The 16,438-nt window shown below is 40.8% G+C and overlaps 1 protein-coding gene across 8 annotated transcripts in view; it reads right to left on the reverse strand.

Annotated features, from left to right (window-relative positions):
• USH2A (usherin) overlaps positions 1 to 16,438 on the reverse strand; it is a 1,078,291-nt gene that overhangs the window by 822,256 nt on the left and 239,597 nt on the right. For all 8 annotated transcript variants that reach the window (XM_068232882.1, XM_068232881.1, XM_068232884.1 and 5 more), the window contains 2 exons: positions 11,278 to 11,436; positions 8 to 484 (listed from right to left, as the gene is read on the reverse strand). In XM_068232882.1, coding sequence (XP_068088983.1) covers positions 8 to 484; positions 11,278 to 11,436 — 636 coding nt within the window. The remainder of the gene's footprint in view (positions 1 to 7; positions 485 to 11,277; positions 11,437 to 16,438) is intronic.

The raw sequence follows: 16,438 nt of genomic DNA on the forward strand, positions 1-16,438 counted from the left end.
ACCTTACCGTTTGGTTGTTCTGGTGGTGACCATGATAAGTAAAGTTCTGTTGAGGTTGCATTTTTGACAACTGGTGGCCTCTGCCCAACAGGAGGTGCTTGAGCTGTCACCAGGTTAAGAGGAAGACTTTGAAGGCATCCTTCGGAGTTACATGCTTGGACTGAAAAATTATACTTGGTAAACGGTCTTAAATCGTGAACGGTTACCAAGGTGTCAAGTCCTTCATAGGCGATTGTCGAGGTGTACATCAATCTGTACGTATCAATAGGGCCAGAGATGTGCGGGGTGACTGTCCAATTCAAAGAGGCAGAGTATGGGCTGATGGGGGAGCTGAGCCCCAACTTTATTTTTCCTGAGGGTGCTCCAGCTCTTGTTCGGAGAACTATCTTGGCACTGCTGACTGTGCCGTGTACGTTACGGGTCTCAAGGTGATAAGAGTATTTGGTATTTGGCAACAAAGGTCCATCTGTATATGTCTGTGGATCTAAAAAAAATTACATGAATATGACAGATACTACATGAGCGTTTTTTTAACAAGAGTGTAAAGTACTGTAACACTCAAAGGAAAAAAGTCAAATTGAAAGAACCTATACATCAACAAAACAATAAAAGAAGTACAATGAGGCCAATGCACATGATTATAGTTTAATTGTAAACATTTCAACATTTTTATTATGCTGACAGTATTTCAGCAAGAGGTTGTGCTCGTGGTTTGACTGCTTTTATCACAAAAGAATGAAAATCTTGAAATTTGTTTGGGTTTTGCCAGTGATGATCGAAAATGCCGATATTCTTTTTGCATACATTTTTTCGAAAATATAGTTAAAGTGTAACTGTCGGGCATACAATCAAACATCAATTTTTTATTTTTATCTGGTAAACTAGTAATAAGGATGCTAACCAGGCAATCCAAAAGTTAAAATCACTATTACTTTTCTTGTTGATAAATGACCATTCCCCAGTTTACCGGACTCTTATTTGGTACACACAAAATTTGGTACACAAAAAGGAAGGCAGTACAATTTTTTCTACAAGGTCACTACCCAGAATTTGCCGATTTCAACCAATTTATTTTTGATGCGGTTGATTTAATCCTGCATTTTAATTGCTTTTCCTTTGATGGAGTTTTTTACAGACAGACCAGGGGCACGTCAATGGGGGCGGCGTGTGCACCAGCATATGCGTGCCTCCATTTAGGATACTGGGAACATAAGGATGTATATGGCTATCCCGGATTTCGGGCACACGCCGCCCTTTGGCTTCGTTATATTGATGACGTGCTCCTGGTCTGGACTGGCAATGAGGAAGAACTCGAGAAGTGCATGTTGAGAATGAATCAAAATGATAAAAATATTAAATTAACATATACAGTGAGTAAACAAATATTAAGTTTTCTGGATTTACATTTGAGAATTGAGGGGGATAGACTATCCACCTCTACCTTCCGTAAACCGACAGCAGGCAATAGCCTGCTTCATGCGTCCAGCCATCATCCCCCCCCTTTGATTAGGGGAGTACCATACGGACAATTTATCCGTTTACAACGTAATTGTTCTAATGACGAAACTTTCCGTAAGGAAGCTAGATCAATGTATGATCACTTCAGACGGAGAGGATATCCACATCGCACCCTGCGCAGGGCTCTGCGCAGGGCATGGGATGTGGATAGAACTGATCTGCTATGTGGTCATGAGACTACAAAAAGGGGAGATGACAATTATTTGCGCTTAATCAGCACTTTTGGGTCCCACTGGGAGCCCCTACGTGATGTTTTGACAAAAAACTGGAACATCCTGACTGCTTCTCCAGACATCTTAAACATAGTTGGGCCTAGACCCCTCATGACAGCCAAGCGTGCACCTAATCTTCACGACAGATTGGTAAAAAGTGAATATAGGAGAGACACAACAACCTGGCTGGACAAACATATACCTAATGGGACCTATAGATGCTCTAGGTGTAAGCTATGTCCATACATAGACCATAGAGACAATAAAAACTTTTATGACAGTTCTGGCCAAAATGTGTATGAAATTAGATCGCACATAAATTGCCTAACTGAGAAAGTCATATATATGATTGAATGTCCTTGTGGACTAAAGTACATAGGGAAAACTAAAAGAATGCTGAAAGACAGAGTTCTTGAACATTTACGCTTGATTGAAGATAACAATGAGGAAAAAAGCTTTTTGGCTGCACATTATGCTGAATTTCACAACAGTGACCTAACTGGGACTAAAGTTAAGGGCATATACAAGTTGAACATTTCAGGCAGGAGGGGGGATTATGATGACGTTCTCTATTGTAAGGAGGCCATGTGGATATATAGGTTGAATACCCTGTATCCACATGGCCTCAATAGAGAATTGGATCTGAGAGCATTTTTGCGCTTAAATGCATATGTATGATAGAGTGCATGAGATGGATTCATGTGGTTTGAGAACTTATGAATTGATCGCTGGACTGCCTTCCTTTTTTGCTCTAGAGTCGAAAATATATCTTTTTATGTGATGTCCCTTTAAATGAGTGATATGTGATAATTGTGCAGCCAGGAAACAGTCAGAATCCCACTGCAAAGATGCCCTCCATGAACCTTAAGTGGAGGATTTCAAGAGTTTTTGAAAATATTAATAAGGAACATTGACGTCTCTGCAATAAGAGTAGGAGACTTGTACTTTATTAAATATAATACGAATATCAATGATATTGGAGATTGATTGTTGGAGTGAAAACTACATCTCTTGTGAGTTGGAAATGACACTGAAATTGATTATTCCAAGTGCTTGATTAGTACTGCAATATCCCTTGTCCTTACTATTACCAAGAGCCTGTCTCTCCTCTTTGGCCAACTAAAAAGCTATATCTGTCTATGCTGGGTGCTACTATTGTGGTGGCCTCAGCGAACATTAACCAATAGCAGAAGGGCTGAGATTATAGAGGAGGAGGTCCTTATGAATTAAAAGTAAATGCACAGGGGGGAGGAAACTACACCCTGAAGAAACGCCCACGGCGTGAAACGCGTCGGTGGGCGGAGCCAAACGCAACGTCTGGCCGTTCACATCACTCCTCACGGGGAACTACCCTACCCAGGAGCCCTTGCAGGCAAGAGAGCGGGCGCTCTCATTGGAGGACCGTGGAGACTGCTCTTGGAGCTGGGCTGGGACGCCAGCCAGCTACGATCCCATGCTGTATCCCGCTGACAGCCTTCCTGATACGGTGACCTGGCTTAGAAAGAGAGAGAGGGGGGCCCCCAAAGACCACAACCTACACATCCCCTCAACCCACAGTACCTGCAAGCAGCGCTGCGGAAGTCCTAAGCCGGATTGGTGAGATCTATGCAGTTTACTTTGCCATGCTTGCTATACGCTAATGCTTAAACTTGCAAAAGGCTGCTTTCTGCTATATGAACTATCGTTTGGATGATGCTTAACCGCTTAGGATCTACTAATATTGAAGATGTATCAGTGATCACTGGACTCTGAATCACAATTATTTTGTGAAGTTTATCCCAGCGCTGAGCTTCAATAGGTTGCATGGGGGGATTTTTGGTGTGCATGGAGTGAGTGATTTGTATTTATTGATTGGCCGGCCATGTATATTGCTGTTATTTGACTCCGCAACATTCCTTCCTTAGTTTTTAACCATTCCCAATTTTAACTTCTCCCACCTTTTGATATAATAAAAGCATTTATATGTATGATTACACGTGAGACCACAAGTTCTGATTCATTTATTATAGTTATCATTAACTGGTTGTGTTCTTGGCAGTGGGACGGATTTGTACCCTTTCACTGGGTTGGAGACTATGTTTATTTGTCCCATACCCATGTATATATAAGTTGCCTACTGCAATAGGATCTTTGAATTGTCAACACAAAAAGGAAGTTGCAGGGCATGCTGGGTTGTCATTTTTTGCTTCTGTACATTAGTTAAGTCTGATAAAGAAGCAAAAAAAGACAACCCAGCATGCCCTGCAACTTCCTTTGTGCAGCAACGTACCAAATAAGAGTCAGATAAACTGGGGAATAAACATTTATAAACAAGAAAATAGAGATTTTAACTTTTGGATTGTCTGGTTAGCATCCATATTACTTGTTTACCAGATAAAACTAAAAAACTGATTTTTGATTTTATGCCCAACAGTTACACTTTAAATTTTACTTTTGAGCAAAAATGCCATCAAAAATTATTTTATAATAAGTTTGTGATTTTTCACATTTTTTTGAAATTTCATGCTAAAAATAAACAATTTCAGGCTTTTGGTTTAAAAAAGTGATTTTTTTTTCACATTTTTTGCTCTAAAAATAAGATTTTTTTGCATTTTCGAGAATTTTTGTTATATTGCAAAATTACAATGTTGAGTACTGCAAACTTCCATAATGCTTTTTAGCAAGAATTGGAAGCTCCAGCTGGTTGAGAGCTTCTTATTACTGCTTAGAGCAGACCTGTATGTGCATTGTCTATATTGCGTACATAGATCTACAGCAAGGACACCAACAAAGGTGAAGGGGTATATGTTTACATTAAAAATGTACTTACCTGCCATTCGTAATGACCGAAATTTCGCATTTCATAATTACGACACAAAATTTACAATTACAACATGACATTGTAACTCGTAATTATCAGAAAACCTGTAATTCATAGTTTTGTCATTTGTAATTTGGTGTCATAATTTTGCATTAAATCGTAATTTTGTGTTTAATTTCATGTTAGTTGTAGTTTCCTAATTTCTTGTAAAACAAGGAAATTACACAAAATTACGGCTAACGCAAAATTTAAAAAATGTTCGCAATTTTCAAAATGTTTTAATGAACTCAATTGCAATTAAGAAAATGATCAAAATTATAAAAATTCCTGCATAGTTGAAAGTAAAAGTTCACATAATTTTTTTGTGATTATGATATTTCCATTACAATCGTAATTGTAATTAAAGCACATTACGATTTGCACTACCTCCCATAAGTGTCCAATCCCTTCTCCTATTCACCCTCCAATTGAAAAATTGCATAGACATGACAATCTCAGGCTGGCCCCTCCTTGGAGGACACAGAGGGCCCTACTGAGAATGTCAAGCAGGGAATGGCCAAAAAGTTCAGCAGGGAGTGGTAACGCTACTCTGATGCAGCCTTGGATGTCTAATCATTTTTCAGGGAAAGGGGTAATCGTCTTTGAAGGGGAACACTCTAATCAGTTGTTTCACTTTTGCACCAGGAGGTAATGAGATATCCTAAAATGCTGACAAGATACAATAGCATGGGCAGGTAAATGGTTACTCTAAATAATGGTTCCTACATGAAATGACTGTCAGGAAGCAGAGAGGTAACTGAGAATGCTTGTTGTATGGTTATATAGTCACTCTACTCTAGCACCTTCTGCAGCTCATATACATTTTGTTTGGATTCTTGAACAGATTCTTAGCCTATGTTCACATGGATGGGCCTGAGAACAACTGGCAGTGGGCATTTAACCACCAGGAAACGGTCTTTCCCGGTCACACACTTACATGGTTGGAGGGCAGGGCAGCAGGGTTGATGGGAATCCAAGACATGTAGCATCCAGGGAGGGATTACTGCCCTCAACCAGGTATGTGTGTACAAGCTATGGCAGTTTTTATTTTGCCAGAGAAAAAGCAGCTAGAGCTCCTGAAGGCAGTATCTAAAAGCCGAAACTAGGCGCCGCCGTACCAGTCATGTTATACTGCGTGGAGCGCATATGGCTTATTCTAGGTTTCGGCGATCCCCACATCCTTAAAGGGGCACCATGGCAAAACAATTTTACATTTTAAATATTTGCAACATATACAAATACGAAGTATGTTTTTTCCAGAGTAAAATGTGCCATACATTACTTTTCTCCTATGCTGCTGTCACTTACAGTAAGTAGTAGAAATCTGACAGAAGCGACAGGTTTTGGACTAGTCCATCTCTTCATAGCGGATTCTCAGGGATTTATTTATTTTCAAAATCGCTTAGTGAATGGTAGTTGCTCTGTCCAACTACTCAAAAACTGTGTAGCGAGCAGGGAAGCTGGCCAGCATCATTGTTTAATTCCTTTTTAGGGAATATCTTTATAAAAAGAGTAAAAGCCTTGCTGAGAATCCCCTATGAAGAGATGGACTAGTCCAAAACCTGTCACTTCTGTCACATTTCTTCTACTTATTGTAAGCGACAGCAACATAGGAGAAAAGTAATTTATGGCTCATCTTACTCTGGAAAAAACTTACTTCTTATTTGTCTATGTTTGCACATATTTTAAATTTTTCAATTTGTCGCCATAGTGCCCCTTTAACTACATCTTTCTCCCTCTTCTCTTAAAAGGATTCCTAATACATCTACTAATCTATTGTTAAGCATATCTTACCTAGCATTTCCCAAACCTCAAAGCAATCCTCTCAACCAACAATGCATGTAGACTACCTACCTTTGTGAATTTCCATGAAACAAGCACTGTTGGTGGGCCTTGAGGAGATGTTTGGGAAACGCTGTCCTAGCCCACAACTTTCACTGTCTGAGCCCAATACTTCCACTCAAATCGTCTTATAATCCAACGCAACCCTAACAAATACGAAGGCGTTATTACTAACCCCCCTCCCATTGAAGTCGACTTCCTCTATTCTTCTCTACAACCCTGAACTTTCAGTGTTGTGAAAATTGACAGCCCAAAAGCCCAGTACCCATTTTATTCCCATTTTTGAAGGCACTTGTAGGTACTACAAGGTTGTTTGGTAGCTCATTCATGTTTTATGACTCGACAAGTTTACTTCAATCGTAGGTAACTGATTTGTCAAACATTCTTCCCTGTCTGGAGGGAATGCAATTCCTAGAATAGTCATACAGCGGAAAGCACCGGCAGACATGAAAGGAATGTCATAAAACAGAACGGGATGGCTCCCAACCAAAAGCCCTGAACACCTACTTAAAATGAGCCAGCTAACAGCTATTCCGGTCAAATTTTGTAAAAGCATGTAAGCAGATTAACAGCTCACCTTCCTAACCTCCTCTACCACTCTGTTTAGATTAATTAAATTAACAAGTAAAGCTAGATTTATATCTGAAATCTGTTTGCGTTTTAAGTAGAACGCTTTACCCAGTAGTTAAAGAGCATTATTTTCATTACATTTGATACCATTTATCAATCTATACACTTTAACAGGATTTGCTTTTGGCAAAATGTCTGCTTCTTCTTCCCTCCCTCTCCCTCTCTCTTCATTTTATTCCATGTTCACCAGTACACCAATGTCCCACCTTCGGGCTGCATAGCTTAATCTGGTGAGGTCCAGTCTGCCGGTTGGGAGCACAACACTTAGCTCTTTTCACCTGTCGCAGATCAACTGGTAATAATAGTGTGCCGAGAATGTGCGGCGGTGAACAGGAATTCGTCAGGCACTTGACAAATACATGCTAGGGTTGTATCTTGTTAGAATACAGATTGTCCCCTACCTACAAATGATGATTACAATGTTTCAGGGATACAAAGTTTTCTTCAAGTACAAAATATATAATACTGTTTTTTGCAATAATTTTTTTTGTTTTTAAATGTTACAGTATTGTATGGACTTACGAACAGTGTAAGAATTATGGCCCACTAAAGCTTTTGGAATTGCCGGCTAATCCAAAAGCAATAGGCTAAAATAGTCAATAAAGGTAAACCCACAGAAGCAATTGCAAGAAGTGAAATCGGAATTGCAGGTCTTGCAGCATTTTTGGGGTGATTCTGCTCCACAAAAGATAGGACTGCTGCAAAATCACTTTTCAAACACTGTACAAAAGCAATTTTGCAGCGATTTCCCTGCCCGGCCGAGTTCCCCCCCAATTTTTTTTTTTTTTTTAAATTGCAAATCGCAATTGGTCTGCAAACACAAGCACTATAATAATACAATACCTTTGAATTTGCCAAATATCATTTAAAATTGCTGTACAAAATGCTTAGCGACTGCAATTAGCGATCTGTAGTGGGCGCCGAGCCTAAAACACTTTAAAAGCACATTGAAAACCACCAAAAACCATACTGTTGTTTACACTATATGTCCAAATCCAGAGTCCAAAAGTAATATCTTCCGCAGCACTGCACAGAGTAGTATATTGTCTTGTCACTTAATTGTCCCTCAGAGGGGTTCACAATCTAATCCCTACCACAGTCATATGTAGACAACAATACATACACTAAACTACATGGTGTATGTATTGTATTGTGGTGGCTGGATTGTGTAATGGTTAAGGGCTCTGCCTCTGACACAGGAGACCAGGGTTCAAATCTTGGCTCTGCCTGTTCAGTAAGCCAGCACCTATTCAGTAAGAGACCTTGGGCAAGTCTCCCTAACACTGCTACTGCCTATAGAGCGCGTCCTAGTGGCTGCAGCTCTGATGCTTTGAGTCCGCCAGGAGAAAAGCGCAATATAAATCTTCTGTGTCTGTGTCTACATGATACATACATATGTATCATGTTGTGTATGTATCATAGTCTAGGGCCATTTTTAGTGGGAAGCCAATTAACTTATCTGTATGTTTTTGGGACATGGGTGGGACATGGGAGGAATGCCTGGAGGAAACCCACACAGACACGGGGAGAACATACAAACTCAGTGCAGATAGTGCCTTGGCTGGGATAAGAGCCGAGGACCCAGCGCTGCAAGGCCAGTGTGCTAACCACTACGCCACCAGGCTCTGCATCTGCTTTTCCTCCTGGGCTAAGTATCCTCCTTCCTAATGCACTTTATACACTTCATAGGCTGCTCCCTGGGCACCATTCAGGTTTGGTTTGCACATACTGTGAGATATAATTGTATTTTATTGTTTGTTTGTTTATTGTTTGTTTGTTGTTATTTTGTTATTATGATTTTTCACTATAGCACTTGCACTAGTTCCTTTATATCACTGTGAATTTCACCAGTACTGAACCTAAATTCAATCACATGGAGGTTCATTTTTGAACATCTTATACTGACAGTACATTGTAGTTGGGCAGCAATATGATAGGTTTGTGTCATGGCAAAGATTTTAATTGGGGTTTTTTTATGTGTTTTTAATTGTAGTATAATATCATAAGGTACTGCCTTAGCACTTGATCATGGTATAATAAAGATCATGTATATACTTTTCTTCAAATTTCAATTGAGTGGTGCTGCTTTTTGGGCTTTCTGTTCTTCCCTGGGTTTACATGTTTTTTTAGCTTTAGAGTACTTGATAGAGTAAAAAAAAAATCATAAATAATTACCTTAACCATTTACCGACATCCTATCGTATTAAAACGTCATGCTTACCGCTATTAACGGCAACATGACGTTTTAATACGTCGCGCATTCCCGCCGCTGCTACCGCCGTGTGCATGCTGCTACCGCCGCCATTACCGTCGGGGTCCCGTGCTGGGTGATTGGGGAAGAAGACCGAACGGTCCTCTACCCAATCGCAGTGCCTGGAGTGAATGGACGTGACCGCGAACAGCGGCTACGTCCATTCACATAAACAGGAAATGTAACAGTTCAATAAAGTGTAAAAAAAAAAAAAAAAAGTGAACACGTCCTATGAGTGTTCACTAGCGCCATCTTGTGGCCAAAAAGTATATTACACCTACAAAATACATACATTTTCAAGTATATACACATCATAAATAAAATTACACTTCCAACCCTCCCCCCAAAAAAAAACACTTGTAAAAAAAAAAATCAGCTTAAAAAAAATAAATAAATAGTTGCCTTAGGGACTCAGCTTTTTGTATTCTATATTTTATGGGGGAAAATTAATTTTAATTTATTACATAGGGGCTTGTAATTATGGCCAGAACAAACAGAAAAATAACCACTTATACTTCAAAATAATATACTGTCGCCATACATTGTGATAGGGACATAATTTAAACGGTTTAATTATCGGGACCACTGGGCAAATAAAACGTGTTTGTTTTATCCACAGGAGAATGTTTAATTTTAAAACTATAATGGCTGAACACTGAGAAATAATGATTTTTTTTCTTTTTTTTTCTGTTTTTCTCATTAAAATGCATTTAGAATAAAAAAATTCTTAGCAAAATGTACTATCCACAGAAAGCCTAATTGGTGGCGAAAAAAACGAGGTATAGATCATTTTCTTGTGATAAGTAGTAATAAAGTTATTAGGGAATAAAAGGGAGGAGCGCTGACAACTGAAAATTGCTCTGGTCCGTTAGGATAAAAACCCTTGGGGGTGAACTGGTTAAGGACTCATCTTTTTTAATATGTATGTCATGAGTGTATATTACTGTTATTTTTTACTTTTAGGGTTTGTAATAATTGTTATAGTATAAAAAAACAAAAACAAAAAAAACCCCACAAAACTTAAAAAAAATACACCTTTATTTTCAAGTAAATAAGGCCCTGCCTTAGGCACTCACCAAAATGGCCAGAAACAACTGTAACATATACCCTTACACATATACTCAGTGCATCGCTGTCTTTATGCATATTGCCCACGTTTCGCGTTAAAATGAGATTGTACTCCCAATACTAATCAGTAACTAGCTTTATGTACATAAAAAAACATTTGAAAGCATTCTCACACATTTCCTGTGTGTAAAAAATGTTTATATTCGCTGCAGAGAGCAGTATAGGTTTGCTTATGTCTGGATAATCATCAAATGTAACATTTTTTGGTGAGAATCTCTCTGCCTGTGTCTTCACTCTGCCCCCCTCCTTTTCTTCTATAGTGACTCAGCTTTTGCTAGGGTGACGTGTCTATTCAGGGGAGGGAGGGAGCAAGGAGCAGAATCAAGACACAGGCAAAGAGTGTCTTCTTGCCGGCAATGATTCTCTCTGCAATGAAAGTAAACATTCTCACATACTGGGGTATGCTTTCAAATATTGTTTTATGTACCTAAGTGTCATTACTGAAATCTTAGTTTTGGTAGTATAATCCCATTTTTAAGGATAACTGAAGCGAGAGGGATATGGAGGCTGCCATATTTATTTCCTTTTAAGCAATACCAGTTGCCTGGCTGTCCTGCTGATCTTCGACCTCTAATATTTTTAGTCATAGACCCTGAACAACCATATGCAGATCAGGTGCCTTGCCATTGTCAGATCTTACTGGATTAGCTGCATGCTTGTTCCTGGTGTTATTCAGACACTACTGCAGTTAAAAAGATCAGCAGGGCTGCCAGGCAACTGCTATTATTTAAAAGGAAATAAGTACAGTAGCCTCCATATTCTTCTCGCTTCAGTTGCCCTTTAAGTTTGGACAGCATTTGTAAATTGGACCCCAAGAGCTGATATAGAGAAAAAGGCGAAAGACAATAAATACTCACGGAATGGGTAGTAGTCGGCAGTCTGAGAGATCTCTAGGCCATCTCTGTACAGCACATAGGTGGCATGATTGCTGTTGGGGGAGTCTGGTGGATTCCATGTCAGGATAATTGAGGTGCTGTTCACAATTTGCCCCATAGGAGGTGGCTGCTGAGATGGGGCTGCACAATAATCAAACACACTCATCAATATACCATTGTTATGCAGATGACACACAACTGTATCTGTCCTTCAACCCTGGCACCCAAGACCCATCAGCATCCATAAATGCGTGTCTAGTGGATTTACAAAATTGGATGAACACCAGCTGGCTGAGGCTGAACTCTGACAAAACAGAGGTGTTGGTGGTAGGTGGTCCACACATGATGGATAAAGTTCAAAACGCTCACCACCTCAAACTAGCAATTGGGGGAGATACTGTGCAGTATAAAGACTCTGTGCGAAACCTTGGGGTGATCCTGGATGGAAATCTAAAACTCAGACAGCAGATATCAGCTGTCGTCAAGTCTTCCTTCTTCCATCTAAGAAATATAGCGAAAATCAAACACCTTATCCCAGCTGAAGACCTACCTGCCCTGGTTCACGCATTTGTATCCTCCCGCCTAGACTACTGCAACGCCCTGTTCATCGGATCTACAGATAAGGCTCTGCGCCCCTTACAGCTAGTACAGAATGCTGCAGCCAGACTCCTAGCCAATGCCCCCCGCAGCTCACACATCACCCCAGTACTGCAAACTCTTCACTGGTTGCCAGTAAAATGGAGAATCAATTTTAAGATCTGCCTGCTGACATTCAAGGCTCTACACCACATGGGACCCAAATACATAGCGGATCTATTGGAACTTTATGCCCCTTCACGCACCCTCCGCTCTGCCAACAAGATGAAGCTGGTTATTCCCAGGATACACTTAACATTTGGTGCTCGGGCCTTTTCCTACGCAGCCCCTACTCTATGGAACTCACTTCCACAATCAGTACGAGAGGCTCCTTCTCTGGACAGCTTTAAAAAAAGGCTTAAAACTCACCTCTTTTCCCGAGCCTTTGAGACTGCATAATGCAGGGTCACAGCGCTTTGAGTCCCCAGGGAGAAAAGCGCTATATAAATACTATTGTTATTGTTATTGTTATTGTAATATTGGGCTTCAGCACCTCTGCATGCAACTTGCACAACTTTTCTGTTCTAATTTTAATATATGACAACTAATATAAATTAAAGGGGCACAATGGCGAAAAATTTTAAAATTTAAAATATGTGGAAACATACAAATAAGAACTAGTCCAAAACCTGTCGCTTCTGTCAGATTTCTACTACCTACTGTAAGTGACAGCAACATAGGAGAAAAGTAATTTATGGCTCATTTTACTCTGGAAAAAACATACTTCTTATTGGAATATGTTTGCACATATTTGAAATTTTAAAATTTTTGCCCGTAGTGCCCCTTTAAAGGAAGTATGCAAAGTAAAATAAGAGTTTTTTTTAACTGAACTTCTTCTTTTTCTTTTTATTTGTCAATATTCACACATAATTAAGGGTTCTTTCCCACACTTATATTTATATGGGTAATTCAGTCATATACACAAAGCCTCACAATAAAGTACAGTATATACTCGCATATAAGCCAACCCGCGTAAGCCGAGGTACCCACTTTTCCCTCAGTAACCAGGGAAAAGTGATTGACTCACATATAAGCCCCCTCCTCAGGATAGTCCCCTCCACAGTAGCCAGATGTGCCCCCCATACAAGTCATTCCTTCTCCCGGTAGCCAGATGTGCCTCAAGGATGATACAGCTGTGTCTCAAGATGTCACTAAAGCTGGCCACTAACGATCCAATTTCTAGCGAAAAATTGCATTGATGGACACAATCGATTATGAACGAGTGAAAATATTGTCGCCCGAATTAATTTTCGTCGAACGAAAACTTGGATTTTCTTGGTGGTCGTGATAGATAAGAAGCAATGATTGGTTAGTTGATGGTGTAGTGAACGATTTTTCGTCCGATCAGAATTTCTGATCGCTCGAACGATTTTTCGCTAGAAATTGGACCGTTAGTGGCCAGCTTAACACTATCATTGTACCACTGACACATTGCTTAAGAGCTCTGCTCCACAAGCCAGGGGACACAGGTAGTCTTGAGCAGCGCACTCTGCACACCATGTTGCAGGGCATGCGGGGCACGGACACAGCAGGGAGCCAGCTGGGAAGAGTAGGATCACTAGTGCACAATCCTTACGCTCCTCTGCCAGTAACAAAACCTACTCCACCATCCATTCTTCTCCACTGACTCGCATATAAGCTGAGGGGGTAACTTTTCAGCACAATTTTTGTATTGAAAAATTAGGCTTATACGCGAGTATACACAGTATATCTATTTGACTTCGTCAAACTTTGCCACAACACCCACTAAGCATAAGGCTGCAGTCTGTGCGGACTTATAAACCTTTCTGTAGTGCTCATTTAACCAGAAACATTCTGAGAGAGCAGTTATTTGTTTAGCTGAAGTCCGTTCTTCCTGGTACAGGAGTACATCTGCAGCTCGACCTCCCCTCTAAATATTAACACCTTCCTAATGCCTAACCTTACCTCTAATAATTATACGCATAAAACCTATCCTAATGCCTAACCCTAACCTTTCCTCCAAGCATAAACTCCTTCCTAATGCCTAACCTCCCCTCCAAATATAAACCTTTTAACTACTGCCCAACCCTAACCTTCCCTCCAAGCATAAACCCTTCCTAATGGCTAATCCTAACCTTCCCTCCAAGCATAAGCCCTTCCTAATGGCTAACCTCCCCTCCAAATATAAACCTTTTACTAATGCCTACCCTAACCTTCCCTCCAAGCATAAACTCTTCCTAATGCCTAACCCTAACCTTACCTCCTAGCATAAACCCTACCTAATGCCTAACCCTAACCTTACATCCTAGCATAAACCCTAACTAATGCCTAACCCTAACCTTACCTCCTAGCATAAACCCCTTCCTAATGCCGAACCCTAACCTTCCCTCCCAGCATAAACTCTTCCTAATGCCTAACCCTAACCTTACCTCCTAGCATAAACCTCTTCCTAATGCCTAACCCTAACCTTACCTCCTAGCATAAACCCTACCTAATGCCTAGCCCTAACCTTACCTCCTAGCATAAACCCCTTCCTAATGCCTAACCCTAACCTTACCTCCTAGCATAAACCCCTTTCTAATGCCTAACCTTACCTTACCTCTAAGCATAAACCCCTTCCTAATGCCTAACCTCGTCTCCAAGCACAAACTCCTCCCTAATGCCTAACCCTAGCCTTCCCTCCAAACATAAACCCCTTCCTAATGCCTAACCTCCCTTCCAAATAGAAACCTTTTACTACTGCCCAACCCCAACCTCCACTCCAAGCATAAACCCATTACTAATATTAGCCTTACCTCCTCTCCAAGCATGAACCTCTTCCTAATGCCAAACCCTAACCTCCCCTCCAAGCTTAAAACCCCTTCCTAATGCCTAACCTCCCCTACAAGCATAAACCCCTTCCTAAATCCTAATCTCCCCTCCAAGCATAAACCCCTTCCTAATGCCTAACCCTAACCTCCCCTACAAGCATAAACCCCTTCCTAATGCCTAACCTCGCCTCCAAGCATACACCCCTTCCTAATGCCTAACCTCCCCTCCAAGCATAAACCCCTTCCTAAATCCTAACCTCTCCTCCAAGCATAAACCCCTTCCTAATGCCTAACCTCCCCTACAAGCATAAACCCCTTCCTAAATCCTAACCTCTCCTCCAAGCATAAACCCCTTCCTAATGCCTAATCCTAACCTCCCCTCCAAGCATAAACCCCTTCCTAATGCCTAACCTCCCTATGTTTATGCTTGGAGGGGAGGTTGGGGTTGGGCAGTAGTAAAAGGTTTATATTTGGAACCCCAACCTCCCCTCCAAGCATAAACCCCTTCCTAATGCCTAATCGCGTCTCCAAGCATAAACCCCTTCCTAATGCCTAACCCTAACCTCCCCTACAAGCATAAACCCCTTCCTAATGCCTAACCTCCCTTCCAAATATAAACCTTTTACTACTGCCCAACCCCAACCTCCACTCCAAGCATAAACCCCTTACTAATATTAGCCTTACCTCCACTCCTAGCATAAACCCCTTCCTAAATCCTAACCTCCACTCCAAGCATAAACCCTTTCCTAATGCCTAACCCTAACCTCCCCTCCAAGCTTAAAACCCCTTTCTAATGCCTAACCTTGCCTCCAGCTCCAAGCATAAACCCCTTCCTAATGCCTAACCCTAGCCTCCCCTCCAAACATAAACCCCTTTCTAATGCCTAACCTCCCCTCCAAACATAAACCCCTTCCTAATGCCTAACCTCCCCTCCAAACATAAACCCCTTCCTAATGCCTAACCTCACTTCCAAACATAAACCCCTTCCCAATTACTAATCCTAACTACCCCTGTAAGAATAGTCCTCTTACTAATACCTAACCTTAACAACCCTCCAAACATACACTACTTCCTAACCTGCCCTTTAAATGTACCTCTAAACAGATTACTAATGCCTAATCCTAACCTTCCCTCTAAGCATAAACCACAAATTCTAGTCCAAACCTGCCCTCTAAACATAAACACCTTTCTAATGTCTAACCCTAAAGGCCCATACACACGGAGTACAAATGTCTGTACAGACACGCATCGCGCGACAGTTCATTGGTGTGTATGCTGTGAGCGACAGACATTCACTAAAATGAATCCTCCTAAATTAACGTATGTGTAACCACAGCCCATAACACTAATTGCACTATGTACACCAGGTTGTGGTGGCAGTGGCAGTAAAATGTCCTGTGCTCCTTGCGCATACCAATTTTAACAGTATTTAACAGTATTTAATGAATATTGCCCATTGTAGCAATCCACACATCCAACGTCGCCTACAGATATATGAACAGTTTTTAGAATCTGCAAAAGCTTTAGTGCTTAGACTGTGCATAAATGGCCAAACTTTGCCATTGTGCTTTTAGCTGATGTGCATGTTTAGTGTTATGTGCTATTGTGACATTCTATTGTAATGTTCTAGTTGTTTCTTCCACTGTGTGAGTTGGTCTTGCTGTGTTGTTATCCTATTGGTACAAGTAGAAGCTTTCTTACTAGATGACACTGATTGTTCCCTCTGCTCCACACTT

The sequence above is a fragment of the Hyperolius riggenbachi genome, chromosome 4 (genome assembly GCF_040937935.1).
Source record: "Hyperolius riggenbachi isolate aHypRig1 chromosome 4, aHypRig1.pri, whole genome shotgun sequence".
NCBI lineage: Eukaryota > Metazoa > Chordata > Amphibia > Anura > Hyperoliidae > Hyperolius > Hyperolius riggenbachi.